This window comes from Myiozetetes cayanensis, unplaced genomic scaffold (assembly GCF_022539395.1).
Source record: "Myiozetetes cayanensis isolate MyiCay16 unplaced genomic scaffold, myiCay2020 scf4, whole genome shotgun sequence".
Classification (NCBI taxonomy): domain Eukaryota; kingdom Metazoa; phylum Chordata; class Aves; order Passeriformes; family Tyrannidae; genus Myiozetetes; species Myiozetetes cayanensis.
In genome coordinates, this window is record NW_026087631.1 from 64,917,408 (window position 1) to 64,939,740 (window position 22,333).

The 22,333-nt window shown below is 46.5% G+C and overlaps 3 protein-coding genes across 7 annotated transcripts in view; 2 read left to right on the plus strand and 1 right to left on the minus strand.

Moving 5' to 3' along the window:
* The window catches only part of DCAF12 (DDB1 and CUL4 associated factor 12), a 31,525-nt gene extending 21,713 nt beyond the window's left edge, over positions 1 to 9,812 (plus strand). Inside the window, exon 9 of the mRNA XM_050328816.1 lies at positions 204 to 9,812. Coding sequence (XP_050184773.1) covers positions 204 to 362 — 159 coding nt within the window. The 3' untranslated portion in view covers positions 363 to 9,812. The remainder of the gene's footprint in view (positions 1 to 203) is intronic.
* TPGS2 (tubulin polyglutamylase complex subunit 2) overlaps positions 1 to 22,333 on the minus strand; it is a 698,248-nt gene that overhangs the window by 265,349 nt on the left and 410,566 nt on the right. The window lies entirely within an intron of this gene.
* Positions 19,268 to 22,333, plus strand: part of UBAP2 (ubiquitin associated protein 2) — a 152,376-nt gene continuing 149,310 nt past the window's right edge. For all 5 annotated transcript variants that reach the window (XM_050328800.1, XM_050328801.1, XM_050328802.1 and 2 more), the window contains exon 1: positions 19,268 to 19,353. The gene's annotated coding sequence lies outside the window, so the exon portion shown is untranslated. The remainder of the gene's footprint in view (positions 19,354 to 22,333) is intronic.

A 22,333-nucleotide genomic window follows, 5' to 3' on the forward strand; every position in this document is an offset into this window, starting at 1 on the left:
CCTCCCTCTTTCAATGCTTGGCCTAAATGTCCTCAGAAAAAGCTTCAGGACAACTCTGATATCTTTTAGTTGATCTATATGAAGCTTCAGGAACATTCAGAGGAAATACCTGATTTTGGGCTCTGGAAGATACTTTCTGCTTTTGTGAAACAGGGTTTGGAGTTTGTTTGGCAACAATAATGATCTAAACTTTCCTTTAACAGAACCATGATGAAACCTGGAGGAATTATTTTTCTGATATAAATTACTTCCCAAATGCTGTTTACACCCACTGCTACGACTCGTCTGGAACGAAACTCTTTGTGGCAGGAGGCCCCCTTCCATCAGGACTTCATGGGAATTACGCTGGTCTCTGGAGCTAATGATAACTCTTCATAAATGCTGATCTTTACACAGATTTCCACTTTTCTTTTCCTTTTTTTAACAACAAAATTGTGTGATGCCATTGATCCCTGATTTAAGCGCAAGTTATTTTTTGGCAGAGTTTTCTGTTGGTCTCCAACAGTTTTGTACATCTTTTTGAACCGATTTTTTGCTTTAACCTCCTTGATCCTTTATATGAAGGGGTTTTGAAGTCCTTTTTTTATTGTAATTACTCCAAATGACTCTTTCCCCCCCATTTAGGGTGTCTTGGCCATGTGCCCCCTCCCCTACTTTGCTGTGAGGTAGGATTCCTTTCTTACAGAGTGGTTGCTCCTGGGCTTTCTGTGAAAGTCTTGGGGCTGTGTGTGTGCAGGTACTTCGTGTCAGTTACATTACCTGGAGTGAGGACTACTTGTAATTAAAAAATATTAAAAGTATTTATAAGAGATAAGCTACTACTTTATCTGCAGAGCCTGGCCCTGGCCTGGATTGATCTTATTTTTTAAAAGTACAAGTCTAATGACACTGTTTTTACGTAGAGTGATATGGTTATTTTAAGCTGTACTCACTGGAGCCCAGGCACAGATTCCCCCAGGGTATTGCCCATCATGTCCAAAGTGCAGGAGTTCTAAAAAGTGCATTTGTATTTGAATGGTAGTTTTCAACAGTGCCAGGAGCAAAAACTGATCTTTTGTTTCTTCACTGCCTGTCCCAGGTATCAGCTTTTGCGCAGCTGGAGTTTGCAAAGGCTGTTCTGCAGCGTGGCTGTTGCAGGGTGAGGTTACGTTGAGAGCTGCAGAGGTGCTGAGGGGAAATGGGGGCTGCTTATTCAAAATGAACTAAATCTTATCTGTTTTCCAGATGAGCCATGGTTTCTGACTATGCTGTTGGGGTAGCTCATGAGCTTTTCCTAAACTGCCTAAAACCCAGGACCTTTTTTTATACCAGGTTCTGGAAATTTTTCCTGTTTTTGTTGTTCCGGTTGGCCATCTGCTCTAATAAGCCAATGAAATAAATAAACTAATTTTTTTTCTACAAGATTAAAGAGTGCATCTTGGACTTAACTAATGCAAGTGTGAAGCTTTCCATGTAGGAGGATAGCTCGATGTCAGCCCACGTTGTGCCGCATATACTGTAGGAGAGGCTCAGCCTTTCCCCGAATCCCCTGCTGCCTTCTGCTTCCAGGCTCCCGTGAACTTCACGTGGGACTGGGAAGGGAGAACAGCTCCAGTGCCCTTCAGGTTCAGCTGTGAAGCGTGTGCATCCCAGAGTGATGGTCTTACTCAATACCCAGCTAAAGTGCAGGTCTCCAGGTGCTCCTCCTTTTGGCAGGCACCAGACTCTCAGCTTGTTATTGATGCCTCTCTCCTCTGCTGGGATGAATGCCTTTCCCCTGGCACCGGTGAAGCAAAGTGTGCCTGGACCTCACTGCTTTGGTGACAAACAGGGAGTTGGCTGAAGCTGAGGGGAAAGACAAGGTTGGGACATGCTCTGCTCTCCTGTCTCTGTGGAGATCACAGAGTTCCTGCTGACAGCCCAGAGCCTGTACTTTGTCTTTGCAGTCCCTCTTGTCTTCATACTCAGTATCTTCTTCAGTAATTCCAAGCAGTGAGCCTCAGGCTTAATTTCCAGTTGGCAAGGAGACCTGCATGGAAATCCTGCAAAGAATGCAGTTCCCTCCCGTCCGGCTGGAAAGCCTGGCAAGAGAAGAGCTCTCTCCCAGATGTGCACCTGTCCCAGAAGTGTAATTTACACTGAGCACTGATACAGGTGCTTCACAAACACATCATCTTCCAGTGTTTCATAGTGGTACTTCCCTTGTGGGCTGGTTGCTTAAGCTGCAGCAGTTCACGGTGCTGTGTGTTCAGCTAGCCAGGCTTTTCTCCAAAGAGGGCAAATTATATACCATGGGGTAGTCAAGAGTTAGGGTTGCACATTTTCCTTGGAGTTGTTCATCGTTTCATTTTAAAGGTGTCATAATGGTGCCTGTGTTGTTCTTTCGTGGCAGCTTACTCCTTTGGATATTTTTTGGTTTAAAAAAGTGAAAGTATACAAAGAAAAACAAGTCTTGGTCAAGTATGGCAGGATTTGTATTTCTTGGATTACTCCTGCAACTACTGTGTAAGATCACTCTGTTATAGGGAACATGTTCTGCTTTTTTTATTGAGCTTGGTTTGAAGATCACTGTTATAGGGAACATGTTCTGCTTTTTTTATTGAGCTTGGTTTGAAGTTTGTTTTGTTTTGTTTTTCTAAAGAAGCTAGACAGTTGAGTCTACTTGACTGTCCTCCAGAAAACAACAACAGAAAATAGATAGGCACTTCATGTCTACAGTGCCAAAGGACAGCTCCTGGTTTGGAAATTCTAGCCCTGATATTGATCTGTTGATTGAAGCATATTCCAGGTCATGATGAGGGGGAAGAAAAGGTATTTGAATGGACAGAACTTCAGCCTTCAAACATGGAGGCCACTTTTTCTGCAGTCTCTAAGCTACTGAGGAGGCACCACTGGAAATTGTCCCTCCTTGCTGACTCTGATCTCCACAAGTACCTCGATATGTGGTCTTGAGCCTGGTATTCTGAGTGCCCTCTTCCTCCTTTTTTTTTCTGCCCTGGAAAGATCTCAGAGAGATCTGGACAATGATGTAAAATTCCTCTAGTCTCACATGTTTCTGCTTTCAGGGCTCTTTCTTGTCAAGGTAACTTCTCATGGGAAGGGAACCATCTTTGTTGCTGTATGAATATCCCCCCAAAAAGGGAAACAAAGTAGGTGACGCTGGTAGCACACAAGCAAATTGGGCCTGAAAAATCTTAATTTCTAGCATGTTTCAGTGGTTTTAAATGCTTATAGCAATACAGATGTTGAGTTTTAGAATATTTTGTGGTCGGTCACAAATTTTGTTCCAATCAGTGTTAGAAATTGAGGCAGAGAAAGGTGATGTGCTCAAGACCTTCAGTTTGCCTAAACTGGGTAGAAGTTGGAGGCTGGGTCAGACTTGGGAACTGGGCAGTTGTCCTTGTACTTCTTTCACTGATGGGATTACACAGTGACAGTCTGTTCCTTGGAGGGAAGACACTCTGGTTTATCTCATCTGAAGGAAAGAAAAGAACTTAAATCATAACATGCCTTCAAACCCGCTGCTATTGACTTCTCAGTCATATGGGATCTTCTGTGCTGCTGCTCAGCTTTTTTCAGTAGACTACCATGTTAATTTGGGTATCTTTGGGTATTGTATTTTCAGTATTCGTAATAACAGGTAATCAAACCAGTGACTAAATTATGGGTTTGGTAATACCTGGCTTGTGAGCACTGGGTAGCAACTCCTCAGTAACAGCTGGGTGTTATGTGATGGGACATTCCTGAGGAATCAGAGGCTCCTTTGCAATGTTGGCTTGAGCACAGCAATGAGGATGGTGCTCTCCCTCTTCACCAAACACCTTATTCCTGTAATTCCTCCAGCTTTCTCCCTTGTACAGTCAAGTCTGCTCGGGAGAACTGCTGGTGCTCTCCTCTGGCGCTTACTGGGATTGCAGTAAAGAAGTGAGTCCATTTGTTCAGTTCCTTCATCAGTGCTGCTGATGTTAGTTCAAGGTGAGTAAATTACCAAAGAATAGTTAGTAGGTGTTTGTTCCTAGTCTCAGTTGTTAACTTTCCTCATAGATCCATTTTTAAGATCATTGGTAGAGTACCCAGTGATCTTGCTGGATTTAGTCAGTCCACAAAGGTTACATCATATTGTGGGTGACTCCTGTGACTCTCTTCATGAAGGGAGCTCCTGAACTACATTGTGAGGTTTATATTTGCTGCCTCCATTTCAGGTCTTTGGCAGCTTTTTATATCTCAAGGATTAAGATACTTGGGGATCGTTCTCCTCCAGAATTTCATCCTCTTCCTTCACCAGAGTGCTTGCTTTGTATATAGCTTGCAGCTGCAGAGTTAACAGATTAAAAGTTATGATCTAGCTATGTTGAGTGGTGCTTTGGTGTCTTAATTTCTGCCCCTCAGTTGAGAGGCACTTCCAGACCTTGTGAACTGCTGTCCCTCACCTGGTGCAGGTGGGAAACAAAGCTGGCTTGCCTAGACCCTTCACAGAGGTCACCTCTTTGCTTTGTTTGCAAGAAACCAAGAGCAGGTGGGCTGTCAGTTGCACCTTGGAAAAGCAACATTGTCTTTCAGCAGCCAGGTGGGAGCTCTGAGGTCTGTTTGTGGTGGTCTGATACCCTTATTTTCCGTAAACCCACTTTTCCAAGGTGTCTGATATATTCTTAATTCTTTTTCAATTGCTGCTATGACTGAATTACTGGACTGGGGTACAGCTTGTTCCTAAGGAACACATGCAGAGCTGTGTGTGGTGCAGGGGGAGCTGATCCTCTGACCAGCCTGTGCTGAGCCTGGGACTCCTGTCCATGCCAGGCTCGTGCTTTCTACTTAAAGCCAAGTGAAAATCCCTGTGTGCCCCACTGGCCATCCCACAGTCTGAGCCTGTGGTGTGACCTCAACTTAAAATGCCTTTCTGACTGTTGCAGTGCCTCAGTAACTTGTTTGAAAGTCTCTGAAGCACAGGCACCCAGAACAAGGTAGAGTGGAAAGGAGAGCACAGCCACATCTTGTATGAAGGAATCTCTGCCTGCACGTGCTCTCCTTTGCCCCTTCAGGTGAGCACTTTGTGTGGTGAGGGGGCACCAGAGAAATAGTGAAAGGCAAACTGCTTGGTATGGCTTCTGGGATGCCAGAGGAATTTAAAAACACAGAGGGGATACCTGAAAGGGCTGAATCAGAAACATCTCCAGAGAGATCAAATATATTTCCCTGTCATTCTTGTTTCAGTGCTAAATGTAGGACATATCTTTTTGCTTGTGGTTGCTGGGTTAGTTTAGGAAAACCATATGGTGGTTGGCTACTTAAAAGAACGCTCTTGCAGAAAGAAATCTTCCCATTTCATAACAGCCTTTTCCATTAGTATCCTGCTGGGAGCGGTATGGTCTAAGAAAGTGCACACAGGGTTGGGAGAGTTGGTAAAATCCGAGCTGCCTGACTGTGTACCCAAAAAAAACCACCAACCCTTGATTGTATACAAATTGTGGTCGTTGGACTGAAACTGAGAGGGTGTATACAAACTTTTGCAATGCAGTGCAATGTCTCTAGTCCTAGACGTTGATTCTTTTGCCTTCAGGACAAAAATCTAGAAGTCAATACATTGATTTCTTAGGAACTGCTTTTCTAGATTCCCTTACTAAAAGGGAAAATTCAGGTGCTGAATTTTATCTCATTAAACTTGTACTTTTTATTTGCCCATCCACCTGGTCTCTCTTCATTTCCAAGGCCTCCCACAGTCTCAGGGTATATAAATCACTATGACTCATCCAAATAGTACCTAAATGGACCAACCAGAGGTTAATGTGCCTTCCTCTTCTGGTACCTTGATCTTTGTGAGGTTATCTCACAGACTTGTCCCTGTCCTAGGGCTGGGTACGTGCATTGTCTTTTTCTAAGATGTGCGTGTTGAAATTGCAACAGGTTTGTACTGTTACTTGTGACTTGTTCCCTTTGTGTTAGGATGTGTAGACACAAATCAACGCACTGGTTGGTCTCATATCAGTCTTACCAGTGACATCTGTCAGTGCTTGCTTGTTGTGCTCATGTGTACACTAATGCTGGATCTTCCCCACTGCACGTGGTGCATATCATGCACAGAATACACAAGGTGTTATAAAATGTGCACTGATCACAACTTGATGCCCGAGGGTAGGATTTCCTACAGTGAACTGTTTTTAATGTTTGGGGTTCTTTTTCCCCCAAATACATGTGATAAGATCCAAAGCCTTGAGGGGGGGGAGGCGATGGAAATCAAGACTTGCTGATACTTGCTGGCTTTTGGTCTGAATGCAGGGTCTGATGTTTGTTAACAACTCCTGCAAATCAATCCATCTAACAGAGCCTTTCTCAGCTTGTTTCTGTATTGAGCTGTGTCAGAAATGATGCTGGATCCTAAACTATCCCAGAAGCTGTCAAGTGAAATAGTAACAGCTCTCTTCAAATATTACAGTGCACCTTTTTAACTGTAAGATAAAACTATTAGAAGTTATGATGCAGCTTGCAAATGGAACAGTGGGAAATTGCAGATGGCATGTGCTACCAACCTGTCTGCACATCGGGCTTAGTGTTCTGTTACCCTGCAAATTGTTTCTTCTCTCTGAAAAGTGAAATTTTTTTTTAATTTTTTTTTTAATAGAAAGATATTACACTTTTGGCTTAGTTTTCTAAGGATATCTTTGTTAAAAGCCTCAAACCAACATCTGGAATTTGGACTGAGTTTCCATCTCTTAAGCAGATGGTGCAATTGATATGTTATGTCTCATAAGAACATGGAAACAGGAACACGTCCACACTCACTGTGGCCTTCCACGGGCATGCCTATCCATAATTAACTGAATTACAGCACTGCACTCTTGATACATGAGGACACCTTTGTATTTAGAATCAGCACGATTAGTCATCGGTGCATTGACATTAATACATGGTCATGGAGCTCCAAGGTATGTGTATTTCCTGTGCTGACTGCATCTGCTCTCTCTGTAACCCAGTGCAGACTTACTCTGGAGTTCTCTTTTTGCTGCTTGGTAACTTCAGAGTTTCTTTAAATTCTATGTTTATGACAGTAACTTTTCAGAGTAGAACAGATGGATTTAACTTTGTTTTCTATTTTAAGCATCTTCCTCTTCTCCCATTTCTTCCTAGTTCACCTGTAACAGTCAATTCAAAGCTGTCTGCCTACTCTGAAAATTATCAATCCATAAAAAAAAGAAAACCTATAGCCCAACACGGAAGGATCACTCTGTGCTTTTGCCATAAACTTGCGTGGCTGGCTGCCTGCCTTGCAAGTGGAGACTCCACCGCTGCACAGGCTGCAGAAGCTGAAATTCTCTTGCATCCATGTAGTTTGGTGGATCAGGAAACGGAGGTGCCCTGCATCTGCACCCAAGTGAGTTTGTCAAACTGATCCATAGTGGTTTAGCCAGAGAACTGGCACTTTTGGCTGCTACTCAAAGAACTAAAGGTTTCAGTGAGGGCAAAGCCAGGAGGATGAATTGCTGACTTGATCCTATTTAAAGGCTTTCTCCACAGATTTTTTTTTTTTTTGGTCTTTTGCATAGTTGGTGGATTATAAAAGAGTAGGGTATGACCTAAATAATAACCCTGTGCTCAAAAGTTATTCTAATGAACTTTGGCCAGCGGTAATGCCACAGGCTGGCTACGCTCAGAGGTGAGCTGGCAATGGAGTGTTTGAAGGGTAGGCCTTGAGGGTTTGCTCCATTATGCCTTACATCACTGCAGATTAGTTGCTCCCAGAGCTGTCAAAACTCATGTTCATCCCTCTTGATGTGAGGAGTGAAGCTGCATGGGGAAGAACCTGTTCCCCCAGTGGTCACTCAGTCTTCCCCTCAACGCTCAAGGTTACCAGTGCACTTGTCTCTGTTTTCATGACTGACTGTGACTAATGTGCCTCATAGCTGCCACCAGGCACCTCCATGTGCTTCATGCTGGGATGATGGAGTGGAAGGGCCTTGTCTGCATCGTCCTCCCCCTGCTGGTTGTTGACATTGCAAGGGTATAACAGGCCAGCTGGGATTTACGGCTTCAGCTGGTTGCTCTGGGCGTCTTTCACAGTGTGATATGGGGCCATTATGAAAAGGACTGGATAAGTGACTTTGAATGGGCTCTGTCCCTTTTGTTCAAAATGCTGTCTCCAGTCTTGGCCTCTCATCCCAGACTCACATCTTGCCTGGGACTTGAGCAAGTTCCCTTGTCCTCTCATGATTTACTAGTTCAGGTACCAGTTCTGCAAAGCCTGGGGGTACCTGTTAGAACCCTACTACAGTCTGAAACTTCTACACTTGCTTAGGCAGTGGCTCACTGAACGGGGACCTTGCTCATAGTCTCCCTACTCATTTTACTCAGCTCTAGATATCTTCCTGGACTGCCATTCCCCTTTCAGTCTGAAAGGGTTTGCTCCAAGGTCATTCCTGCTCTGGGAAGGAGTTGATTCCTGTACTGCTGGTCATTGCACTTTGGTGGCTTTTACTTTTCTCGGTTTTATTCTGGGGTTCACTGCAAATGTACAAAACCATTCTGACTTCTTCAACCTGTGAGGCATCATAATTATTTTTCTACTCCCAAAATGCACAGAAACAAAGATCTCTTAGACAAGTTTTAAGGAGGAAAAGCAGCTGCATACACATAAGTAGAAAGGTATCTCTGGGTAGAATAGGTGAGGGAGCAGTTTAAGAATTTTAAGTGTAAGAATAGTGATGGATTTTTTTTGTTTCTTTTATAAAAGTTCCTTTAACAGGAGGTTAGGTGGTGTTTTAATCCACAGAAAGTTGCAATGTAAACCGGGGTTTTTTGTTCATCAATGCAAAATGTGCCTCTCAACTATAATGCAAAGTCAGTCTCTCACTGTCTGCAGTGACAGCAGTTTAACTGAAGACTGATTTAATGTGTTTCTTGCTCTTATGTGTAATCCTCCATACAACAGTCCTTGCTGGTCTTTCCCAAGCACTATTCAGCACTATCCCTATTTGAAAGCAAAACAGGCCTTGTGTTGAGCAGTGTAACCTGATGAACTTCCGTGGTTTGAGAGAGACACTGAAGAGAAGAGTCCAGGTTCCATGTGTTTTAATACAACTTTAAACCAGTGCAGCTATTCTCTCAGACCAGCACCGCTTCCTGCCTTTCCCTCCATTTAGATGGGAATCTAAAAGTAAATCAAGCAATACCTGACCCAATTAATGAGCTTGCAGGTGGAACATGGGGGTTTTTTTTAAATTTGAAGACTGATATTTCTCTTCTGCAAGAACTTGTCCTGGGTGCAAGAGCTTGGATCTCAGATTACAGCTCTTCTACCAGCTTGTTACATGCAATTAAGTATTCCTTCTGAAGAGGACTGTGGAAAAGCTGTGAAGGTGTAGACTGGAACTGATAATTTTAGGTTATCTGTGTGTTGCTTGACTACATGGACAATATAACAGTGATTTTTTTTTTTCCATGTGTCAGTCACAAATAATTCTTAATTTGCTGTTTGGAGGAAAACTGCTAATAGATAAGTTTCCAGATCAAATTATGAGCCTAATTTTCCCTCTTGCATAACCGGGTTACTGTGTTCACATGCCAGAAAGATGTTGCTCTTTGAAAAAGCATGTTTGTGTATGTGGCAATGCCCCATGCACTTTTTAAATACCTAGATCTGTACCTTCTCATCTGAGTATTGTTAACCACGCTGTAGTCTGACCAATGGATCTTTTACTACTGCCCTGTTATATAGATAATTGTAATTCACTGCAGTTTGGTTTTTTCCACTTCTTGAAGTTGCGTGATCTGAAAATTGGTGAACAGAAAGTATTTGTGCATCTTACTATGGGTATCTCTAAATAAAATGTATTTGTATAGTGTGTTGGCTTGGCTGATGGTTTCCTTTATTTGGTAATCATCCCATGACAAGTAAATCCAGGGCAGTTTGAGAGCAAGTGGGCTTGGGTTTCTTACTTTAACAGTCCAGCCTCTGTGTGGACATGACTGATTCAAAGGAAACACAGTGAACTGTTGTTTTTCCTTCACCAGTGAGTGGATTGATATCCTGAGTACAGATTCTCAGCTTATTCTTGTTTTTGTTCATGACTTAAACATCAGTCCTTGTTCTCTGTACAGCTGCAGTAACCCTCCTTACTTCCACAGGAAATCTATCTAGTAGCAAAGTTGGGACTGTTACACTTCAAAGCATCTCCTTCCTGTTCTCTTCATCTGGTACCTCATTTGTTTTGAGGCAAGAGTTTTCTTCCAACCTCTTTATTTTTCTGACAAGGAAATACCTCTTAGGAGCATTGGACATCACAGATAACCTGTAGCTGGAGAGTCAGGTAAGTGTTCCAGGAAGACCTTGCATCCCAAAACTGCATCTGTAGCACTTCCACATACTTTCACTGTACAGGAGAGTGAGGCCTTTGTACAGCTGTCTTATTTCACTGCTGTAAGTGAGCAAGTTATGTTTTGAGAGGAATGTCCTTAAGAGATCTAAGTTTAATGCTGGAAGTTGAAATCCTGTGCCTAAAATCAGCTTTTACATCCCCATCTTCACCCTTGGCCTCATTCTGAGTGGCTGGTTTCCATGGTTGTGGACAAACTGCAGCTTTGTAAGCAAGCTGTGGAAGATCATGTTCCCAACTACACCATCTCTGCTCCCAGCAGCAGGCATTACTGATGCTTGTGGATGGAAGAGGAGGCATAAGAACACTATACTGTCATTCTACTGAGCCTTATAACAAAACTATTTGAGAACTGAGAGATGCAAAGAAAAAACAAATCCACTGGCCCTGGAGACAGAGAGTTAGAGAGGGCCCTGGCAACCAGGGGTACTAACTCCCCACCTGCCTCAGATGTTCCATTGAGTACAGCATTCAGATGATGAGGGGCCTGTCAGGACCAAAAATGACCTCACAAAGTACCAAGGCAGTTGATACTCATTGAGCTCCTCTTACACGTGTGTCCAGCTTAAATCTCAGCAAGAGTCTAAATTCTCCCCCAGCAACTTTTAGCATTCATCTATTTTGTCCCCTCACCTGCCTTGCAGGCCCCCTTGCTTTCCCATTTGCAGTGCAGAGGAAGCAGTTTGCTCCCTTCTGTGAGGCAGCTCACCTCTTGTTTTTTGGAAGGGATATTTAGCTATTTCATGGCCATGGTCTTCACTCCTTATACCACACAGTCCAGGTGTGCTTTCTCACTGGCCATACTTGACATGTGCGTGTGTGGCCATCATCATTCCTGCCTGTGTTACCAGGATGCGATCCATTGCACTCCCTGGCCTGGAGCCTGGAGCAGGACAAAACTTACCAACTGCTTTCACTGAGCACCACAAACATGTGGCAGAGGACATTACCCTTTCAACACTCAATCTGCTGTCTGCCTCCCCTTCCCAGCCCAGCTGCTGCAGGTTTGCTTGCCTGTCATCACTTCCCTTCTTGGGTGTATTTTGGTTTTGATCTCTTTGACTTGGGGCCTCAGCTCTTGCCAGCTGGTGGCACCGCTGTTGCAGAATGAGGAAGACAAACCAGGGAATGGTTTCATACCATTCTGTTCTTCCTAGTCATAGCTGTACTCATCCTATCTGTTTCTGAATGGAGGATTGGGATAGTCTTTCCCAATGCAAGGTTCTTCCATGGTCCAGTAAATGAATTAATAAATGAAGACATACCAGGGACACAGTGCTTGTCTGAACTGCTTTTTGGGCAGGGGTGGCCTATTCTTTCGGAGATTGAAAATGAGAAATTTCACAATGTATTAGAAAACAAGAATCTCCATGGTTGTGACCCAACTTCCTCAGTCCCCCTTAAGCCTTCTCACTTGGAGGAACAAATGTGAGGGAGGGCTTCAGCCCCCTGCAAGGCTCAAGAGACCATGTGGCCAACATGGCATTTGGGAGCTTCAGGTCAGCTGCTCCGAAGTACTGCCCTGCACGGAGGGTCTTATGTTCCCTCTTCATTAAGGTGTAGCAGGAGCTGGGAGAGGTGGGAGAGAAGCCATGGGCCTCAAGTGCAGAGCTGAGGTCAAAAGGTCAACTGGACATTTGCTCAAACTGTGCCACAGAGATAAACAGAGTGAGGGCCATGCTGCAGGGATGCTGAAGCATCAGCAGAATGATTTGTAGCCCCTGTCCTCAGTGCCTGTGAGTTTTTTTTAACTCGTGTCAAAGGTTTCCTTTTGTTCCAGGAGATTCTTCTCTCTACAAACCCACTGCCATGCCTGTGAAGAACACAGATTCAGCTACAATAGAAATTTCACGGATTTTAGACAACTGGAAAAAATGTGGCCAAATTTAAGGCTGCCTTTGGAAGACAGGCAGACAGGCACTGTTGCTGTAAAACTCCTCCCAGTACAGCTGCTGTTTACTAGACAAGTACTCACTTAGGGAGAAGCACGGGCCACTTTCTCCAGGTATCTGAGGCCCGAGAAAGGTCTTGGAGCCAAAAGGGTGACCAGTGAGGAATAGTTGGTGAGCACTAAGGAAAACACCGGGGAAAGCACGATCCATCTCCCCCTGTGCTGTGGTGGCAGCCTGCTGCTGAGGGCTGCTGGACACCACGCTGCCACCAGGCCAGTGAGGGTGCCAGCAGAGCACTGTTAAGCTGTAACAACTTCTGATCTTGCCCTTGGGTAAAACCACTTCATACAGATTTTTTTTTTTCCCTCCAGGAGATGAATTCTAGGAGTCATGATGAGTTGCCATGTGTATTTTTAGGAGCATCTCTTTCCTGTTAATCGCAGAAAGCTGACTTCAGCTTTTTACCAGCATAAATAGGCTTTGACTCCAAAAACTGTCCCACTTCTCTTGTAGGCAGCTGCTGATGCACTTTGAGTGCATTTGATTTCAGGGAAAACATTTAGTCCTATGCTCTGGGCTGCTAAACTTGTTGCTTAAGAGGAAGAGAAACATCTGGAGCTTAAATGTTCTCTATTGAGTAATAGAAAGTGACTACATGGAGAAGTCTATCTTGTCTGTCATGGATTTCCCTGTTACCTTTCTTTCTCAACTTACTAACACACTCTTGGAATAAGAAATGGTCAGAGGGATCAAGTCATATCCCTGAATGCTGGGTGCCTGCACTCTCTGAATGGAAGACTAGATGAGGCTGAAAGGGATCTTTGGAGATCAGATAGTCCAAACCTCTCCAGGTAACCTGTGCCCATGTTTGACCACGCTCATGGTAAAAAAGTTCTATTTCTAACAGGAATTTGCTGTTTTTCAATTTGTAGCTTATCACTGGGCACCACTGAGAAGTCTGGCTTCATCTGCTTTAGTTACTCCCATAAGGTAAGGAACTGATAAAATCCCTGAGCCTTCTCTTCTCCAAGCTAAACAATCCCAGCTCTCTCAGCCTGTACCTGTATGTTGAGTACTTCAGCCCCTTAATCATCTTTGTGACCCTTCACTAGACTCCCTCCAGTACGCCCACGTCTTTCTTCTGGAGCGTTGTGGAGCCCAGAAGAGGACACAGCACACCAGATGTGTCCCATCAGTGCTGAGTTGGTGGGAGGAGGGGAAGGATTGCCTCTCTCATCCTGCTGGCTGCTCTCCCCATAATGCAGGATGTCTGCCTTTGATTCAAGGGCACATGGCTGGCTCATATTCCACTGTCCACCAGGACTTCCATGTCCCTCTCGGCCAAGCTGCTTTACAGATGGTTGGCCCCAACCTGTCATGTGGAATTATTCCTTCCCAGGTGCATAACGTCCCTTTGTTGAATTTCATAAGATTTCTGTTGACCTCAGCCTACTGAGGTCCCTCTGAATGGCACCACAATCATCTGGTCCATCATTCACTCCTGGTTTTGTGCCCTCTGTGAACTTGCTGCACTCTGTCCCACTGTCATAATGAAGATACTCAGCAGTATTGGCCCCAGGACCTTGGTCACACTGCCAGCAACTGGCCTCCCTCTGGACTTTGTGCCGGTGATCTCAGCCCCTTGAATCCAGCAGCTCCACCCCTCCTCTCCCCTCATCTACCAAGGCAGTCATTTCATCATTTCAGGTGACCAGGTCGGACAGACATGACTTCCCTACTGTACATCCAGGGTGACTTCTGCCAGTCACCTTCTTGTCCTCGGTATGTTTGAGGCTTGCTATTTGCTTTACTATTTGCTCCATCACCTTTGCAGGGCTGAGGGGAGGCTGACCAGCCTGCAGTTCTCTGGGCTCTCCCAAGCTCACTGTTTCTTTCCTGCCATTGCCAGTTGCTGCATCTACAAAAAGCCCTTTTAAAATTGAAAACAGATGACTGACATTTAACCAGAGTTGGCAAATATCCTTGGACATGCTATTCAAAACATTTTTCTAAACTATATCACAGGATAAAAATGCTTATAATTTATCCTAAGAATAAGTTTGGGGGAAAGCAGAAAATGGTACAAATCCAACTTCAACTTTACAATACTCTTGGTTTATTACCATTCATTACAGGAACATTTATATTACCTGGAATAAGGGAGGGCTGAGATTTCACCAGGCCCGTTAAAATCCAGCTTGATAAAGTGCTGCAAGAGTCCCTGAGCAACACGCTGCAAGGATGTTTAAAAGATCTTCAGTGATCATCCACTCAACTCTACCCACCCAAGTTCTTTAAGAGCTGGCCAGGGCAACTTCTGGCTTCGTGGAGATAATTTTAATCTTTGGAAATTTTAGGAGGCTGGAAGCATGACACTGTTAGAGCAGGGCACTAAGTGACCTGTGGACTACTTTCTTTGATTCATAGGCAAAAAGATGGAAATGTGACAAGGGACTAAACAGTTAATTCAAGGCTAGATACATCTAATGCCAAGCAACAGGGCTGTGTGGAAAATGAGCCTTTTAAACAAAAGCCTACATAATTCTTAGAAATTGTTTGGCTGGTAGAGGTAACAGTGGGCATGTCACAGAATGAAATTGGGGAGTATGACAGAACAAACTCAGCACTCATTTAGCACGGCACACACTACACAGATTAACCACTGCCAGCATCCCTTTCCAAACTGGTGTTAAGCAAGGCTCTGCTAGATCAGCATCAGGTTCAGACATGTTGAATTCTCTCAGAATCTGGAAATAAGTACAAAGTCACTGCAGATGGTTGGAGGAATGGAAAATAGCAGTGGGGTTAAAGTGCTTGTGCAGAGCAATTTCAGATTCTGGTCACGTGAAAATGCATTACCTTTCTCATACAGCCAAATTACAAGGTGAGAAAACCTGGACCAAGGGCTGCAGGCACCACCTACAGCAGAGAGTCTGTCTCCAGGCACACAATGACTCTAAAGAATGATCAAGCGGCCCAGCACAAATTCCCAGGATGATGCTGAGACATGACGGACTAATGCAGCCCATGGATGTCAGGAATTTTAATGACCTGGGCTTTATGAAGGCCAGACACAATGATATCATTATCCTTCCTGCCTTCGACACCATGAATGGCATCTCTGGCAGAAGCACTTACTTCCGCAGTGGAAATGGCAACCCTTCCAAGCACAATTGTTGCTGGAGCCCTGCTTGTGCCGGCACACCAACACAGTTCAACACACTGGATCCCATTTCCAGGCAGCATCTTCAGGAGTTTCACCCCACGTCTAAATGCAGCAACAATCCCTGCTATGCCCAAAGATAACACCTCTTGTTATCAAATCCTTGTAACAGTTCTCTTGAGAGAACCCCACAATGCATCCAAGATTTTCAGTTGTTCTACTGTAACTAGACAGAATTCCAGATTATGGTGTCCCACCCTCCAGGGGAAGGGAGTGCCCAAGATTTGTAGATGCTCGTGGTCAAAAGGAACAACAAAAGCCAGAGAGCCCACAAAATCTTCTGAAGTGCTATTAGTAAATTACACACTTGGCGTGGAAGTTGATATATTAGTGCCTGACCTCCTATAAGCACAAGGCAGTGGGTTCTGGATAAAGGGAAGAGAGAAAGAGACAGAGATGAATTAAAGAGGGCAAGAGAGAAAGGAAGAAAGAAAGAAACAGGGAGAAAGAGACATCACAGTCCTGGCTTCAGTGCTGATCCAACTGATGGATTGTCCATGTCCTGGGGTGCACATGCGCAGGGGCTTCCTGGGGGGACCATTTTATGGATAAGTTTTCCCTACCCTGGAGGTAAGTTTCTCACTTTCTGCACAGATTCATTCTCATGCACAGTGTGTTCTTCCAAACCCTTCTGGAAATGGGTCAGAGGCTTCAGGAGTCTTTGGAGTTCTCGATATACCCCTACAGCCCAATCCCCTTTCTTGACCTCAGTCCTGCCCTTGTGCTGTTCTGTGTTGGGCTTTTTTCCAGGAGCCAGAACAAGGATGTTTGTCCCAGAAAAGTGCTGTCCTACCTCTGTGGCCACATCCTGCTCATTCCCACAGTGTGTCATTACCAGCTATCCTTGGCTCTTGTTACCAACAATCCTTGGTTGGCTCCACAGCCAGCGCAGGCTATCGGTGTTTGAAACAGACACATTAGCCCCATATCTTCTGGCCTTCTACACAGATTCCCTGCAAACTCAAATCTGAAAGTAAAGCTTGTTTTCTTCATGCAGAGCCTCTCCATTACAGAGCCTGTGTACAACTGGCAGGAATATGTTTTGGAGAAAGGCAATGCTGTTGATGCAGAGGCCATCAGGGTTAAGAGAGAACAGTTTGTAGGGAAGACCAATAATTTATTAGACATATTTTATTAAACATAAGAGATGTTACTGTCAGGAAAAAACAGGCACAAAGCAAATAAAAACTTCAGAATAAGTAGCAAAAAACTGCTCTGCACTTAAGCTCAATCAGACTAATGATCCAATGAGCCTGAGGGGGAAGGGTTGGTCGTGTGAAAAGTAGACAAGAGTATTAGCAAGAGGGAAGACACACTGAAGCTTGAGCCTTTGAAGAAGAGATGGTTTTTCTTTCTGACTCTGACACAGAAGTAGAGCAGACTCCTGAACAGGAACAGGAAGATATTCTTAACATGAGCAGTTTCCCCCAGTCCAAAATGTGACTGGCAAGGAGAATATGCCAAAGCACCACAACGGTGGTTTCCAGCCTGTGGTACATGGCCTGCAGCCCATTTCACAAATCTGCAGTAGGGAACTCAGAAAGCAATCCTGCACTAAGCTGAGACACCTTGTTGGGATTTGCACCTGCACTGGGCTGTTTGTTAGTGGATGGAAAACTGAAGAGGTTGCAAATCCTTTTAACAGCAGATTAGAATCCTGACACAGGCAGCAGGTAGGATTTGCCTGCCAGGACTGGTCAAACCTTTGCTGTGTTTAGTGCAGGGTCTCCTCTCCAAGCTTGATGTGCTGAATCACAGATTTACTTGGTTTGGAAAAACTTCCAAGACCGAGTCAAACCTGTGACCAACCACTACCTTGTTAAGTAGAACAGAGGCACTGAGTGCCACGTCCAGTCATTCCTTGGACACTTCAGGGACGGTGACTCCTCCACCTCCCTGGGCAGCCCCTTCCAATGCCTCACCACTCTTTCAGTGAAGAAATTCCTCCTGATGAATACTTGGAGTGAAGGTCCTGAGCCTCCATCAGTTCATTCCTTTGGCTCTCCTCTGGAAGCTTTGGCAGTGAAGTATGCCATTTTCTCATTTATATTTATTCCATGTACAGCAGAGAGAATCTACAACACTTTGATTCTGACATCCCTGTTTAGTTTTTTCCTATTCCAAATGCTCTTGGGCTGGATTCTGCATGATTTTTGGAGACACATTCCAGCTGGCACCAAGCCATCTGACTACAGCATCCCAAGAGCTTTCAGCCTTTGTTGTTTCGTGCTGCACATCAAATATCCATCTTGATTATCAAAGGATTGCCAAGTCATGATAAAAGAATGCTAATAATACTGATTAAATCCACACAGATTATGGAGCTGCAGACATGTTTGTCACAAAGCTTGCGAAACTTTGTTTACAGCTGTAATTAAAGCTGTAATTGTCTTCCCCCAATAGTAATAAAACAAAATATCAACAGCTGCATGAAGAAAATCAACAATACCTGTGTGCTGTTTGGAGTGAGTTTCTGTTTGGCTCAAAGAACCCTCTATCTCACTGAGAAAAGATGGAAATAGGGAGGTCTTGCAGCTTCTCAGCAGGATCTGTCACAGCTCCTGCCCACCTATACAATAGGTATCAAGGATGCAGGTTGGTTAAATCTATCTACTCTAAGCAGAGAAAGAAGAAGCATGAAAATTTTCAGGTATTGTTTAGGATAAAATCAGATTTCATGCCTTCTCTACTTACATGGAGAGTACAGAGTCAAGGGACAGAGGGTAAGCAAACAGCAGTAAAGGAAATCAGACCACAGAAAAGGTCAAGGATCATAGGACGTCATCACTGGAGGCACCAGAGGCTGAAGAAGAACATCACCTTCACCAGCCCTGCCTGCTCAGCACCAAGCAGGGACCAACTCCCACACAGGATGAGCGAGCCTGGCTTTAACATGTCAGGCTTTGCAAAGAAGGGATGCTCGAAGGGTACGACTGCTGTGGTTTGGGTTACCAGAGGTACTGCACACAGTGGAAAAAATACACAATAGGAAAAAGCCTAAAGGGAAAAAGCTTTTAATTTTTATTTTCTCCTGACCTCCTCATCTCAGGGAGTCAAGCTTTATGGACTATCCATTTTCACCATCTGTCCTCATTCAGTTTACCCCCTCAACATTCCTCATTAGTCCGCACCATACGCTCCTTGTCCTTCTCCTCCCGTGATGCAGCTATCCTTTGTCCTGGATTTCTCCATGTCCACGGGGTGCCTCCCTGTGCCCAGCCTGGCAGGACAGCCAGACGCTTACATTAACTTACACTAACCCGAGTGCGGAATTGGTTCCAGAACGCCCGTTCCCAGCGCACAGGGGTCCCTCAGGGGGGACCCTCGCGGGCTCCTTCACAGGGTCACTCAGGAGGGTTTCTCGGGGGGGGGACCCTCACACGGTCCTTCACGGGGGCTGCTCGGGGGTGTGGTCCCTCGGAGATCCTCGAGGGGTTTTGTCGGGGAATCCCTCAAGGGATCCCTCACATCATTCTCCCTCCCAATGACCCTCAGGGGATTCCTCGCGGGCCCCCTCAGGGCGCGTCTGCAGTGGTCCCTGTCGGAAGGTCCCAGGGGTGTCCCTCAGACAGGGATCCCTCGCACGGTCCCCCCGTGGGTCGCTCAGACAGTCTCTCTCGGAGAGCCCCCCTGTGGGTTCCTCAGTCGCCGGTCCCTCGTGGGACGAGCCCCTCAGAGGAGAGTCCGTCAGGCGGCCCCTCCCCCCACCCCTGGGCGGGGCCCCTCACGCCCCGCCCCCGCCGCCGAGCGGCGCCGGGCCGGAGGGGCGGAGCCCCGGTCACGTGAAGGGCGAAAGGAGTGGGCGGGCTCCCCGCGCGCGGTGCTCACGTGGTCGCCGTGAGGGCGCGCGGGGGCGGAGGCGGAAGCGGGGCCGGTGGATGGTCGCGCGCTGGCGGTGCGTGAGGGCGCGCGCGGCTCCTGGGGAGGGGGCGGGGGACCGCGACACGCGGGGGCTCCGCGCGAGCGCGTCACGTCACGTCACGTCACGCGCGGGGGCGGGGGCAGGAGCGACTCCGCGCGCGTGGAGGAGGAGGAAGGGGAAGGGGAGGTCACGTGACGGTCGCGGGCGCCGCCGCCGCTTTGTGAGCGCACCGGGGCAGGTACCGCGCGCGGGGGCGCGAGGCGCCCCTCACACCGCCCCCCCAACGGCCCCGCGCGCGGCCCCGCGCCCCCTCAGAGCCGCCCCCGCCGCCCGGCCCCGCTTTGTCCGCCCGCCGCTGCCCTGCTCCGTCCCTCGCTCCGTCCCTCGCTCCGCGGGTCGGTCGCTGTCCGCCCGGGCCGCCCCGCCCCGGCGCGCCCGCCGGCGGGTTGCGGGGGGACGCGGCTCTGCCCTACTTTCCGTGGCGGCCGCCCAGGGGAAGCTTCGCCCTGGCCTAGATCGCCGCCCCCCCTCACCCCGCTCGGCAGGGCCGCGGGCGCGGGCAGCGCCCACCCCACCGGGCAGCGGAGTCCGCCCGGCCCCCGCAGAGGTGGGTTCGGCGCCCGCGGGAGGGCCCTGCGACCGCAGCCCCGCAGGAGGGTCCCGCCTCATCCCCTCACTCCGGGGGCTCCTCTTGGCGGGTCGGTGCCTGTAGCTTTGGGGGCGTGAGGGAAGGGGGTCCAGTGGGGCTGGCGGAGGGAGTCGGGGCAGAGGGGAGGCGGAATCTTGGGAAGGGAACAGCTGGGTGAATAGGTATCGATCTGTGCCTTGCGCAGGGCTTTACTTTCATGTTGCTGCCCATCCCCTTCCCGGCGGCTCCTTCGCTGGTGGTGGGGGCTCACAGCTACAAACAATGACACCTCGGCACGTACGGTGGGTTACCTGAGGACATGGCAATGAATGAACCATTCTCTCTGTTAACGTGCTCCACCTGGTCCTTTCTCACCGTCGGCTGTGTCTGATTGCTCCGAACTGGGTGTCAGGGCAGGGCTTTGCTGTTGGTTTGGCTTATGTTGCCTTTAAAAACAACAACAACAACAACAAAATCAGTGTTTTCTCTTGTTGCTGGAGAAAACTGCAGCGGGGAAGTGAGCTGGCAGATACTCCTCTGCAAGAAGCTGGGTGTGGGAAGGACCTCGTTCACCTCTGAGTCTGACGGCAAGGGTCTGAACTCTCTATGTGGAATAGGTTCAAAAGCATGTGCTGGAATGTCTGCAGTGCTGTTGGGTGCCACCTGGGAGCTGCTCAGGGTGGACTGGTTTGAAGCTGCTCTCCCGTAGGTGTGTTACCTACCACCAGGAGTGTGGATGTTCAGAGCCCTCCTGGTTGTGTTCAGGGGAACGGGATGTCATGTGGAGCAGAAACGTGGGGCTTGCTGTGGAGCTGTGGGAGGGGAAGCTGTGGAGAGGGAATGGAGAGGCTGTCCTGGCCTGAGAGCAGCTGTTTTTTTTCCAAGTAGAGAAATTGGAGCTGGATGTGAGGGAAGGGAAGGGAGGGGGAGCAGCACTTGCCATTGAAACAGAGCCCTTCACAAAAAAACGGCAGACTCAGCCTCCCGGTTTTGCTTTTTTAATATTTCCCAGACCCTTTTAGCAATTCTCTTGGCTGTATCACGTTCTCTAATGGAATCTGGGTTTGGATTCCTACCTGGCTGACTCAGTATTTATACCTGGGCCCAGTCTCTCTGCGGTGGTTTGACCTAACTTGTTAAAAGAATTTATTTTTAACCTTACACTAGGTAGCTTGAAAGCAAACAAGGCTAAATCACTTTGCAGGATTAATGATGTTTTGGGACTCCTGAAGGGTTACATGGAGAAACTGGATTAACTGGTGTAAACCAATTTTGATGTCGAGTCTGGTAAATGAGCTGGCTTCTGTGTTTATAACCTCAACAATCTTGGTAACTCAGAGGAGGTAGGGAAGAGTGGGATTGGACAGGCTCTGTTCTGTTTTGCTCTAGTTGCAATTTTAATCATGTCTTGAGTTTGAAAACTGTAGTAAAAAAGGCATGAAAATTCTGAAATTTAAACTGTTACATTTGTTTGGCCAGTCCTCAATAAAGCTCCTGGTGCCATGACTTGCAAAAGGGTTTGATCATTCGAGGGGGCTTGGGAGCTACAGGCTCACTACTAAAATCTAGGGAAACTGAGGGGAAACCCAAAAAAGAATCTCATCTGTTACCAGAAGCTGTTATTTTTAAAAAAAATTTTTGGTTTGTTCTTCCATTTTTTTTCAACTACTGTTTCAGAACCCAGAAGCAGATTGTTGGTGTTCTGTATTTCTTCCATGGACTTTAGTTTTAGGTGATGTTTTCCTCACAGCATGCCATTTTTTGGTACATTTTGTGTTTCTTGCTGGTGTCCCCCTAGTGATGCTGCTCCTAGCAGTGCTGACTAACTGTGCTTGCGCAATGTGTGTGCCCTGCACTGTTAATGCTCTATTAATAATTAGCATTGGTAGTACTACTGTTAGCAGGGATCTTTACTTGCAGTTTCAGTCATGTTTAGTACCAGCGCTTGGAATAGGTACTTCATGAAAGACTAGGAGTAAGACTTTAGATCTTTTATGAATTTTTTTTATTTATCTTTGTCTCTTATTTGGTTGAAGCACATGAGCAGGACTCTGAAGGCCTGTGTTCAGTGCTTGGCTTTGCAGCAGCCTCGTGTGACCTTGCTAAAAGAGAAGCCAAGGGACTGGTCCCCTTTGTAAGATGACAGACTAAAGAAACTTTGAGTTGTATCTGTAGACTCCAAAAGTATTGAATGGAAGGTGCTAGAGGAAATACAAGTGATACCCACTGCAGTGTTGTTATTCTGTTGGAAATTTTGGTGAATTCAGGGGTTTTTTTCTGATATAATCTGTTTGCTTGTAGCCCACTGGGTCCTTTTTGCTTTTCAGAGAAGACCTAGTTTGGACTTGTACTGTTTTCCATACAACTTCCCTAAACAGGTTACGT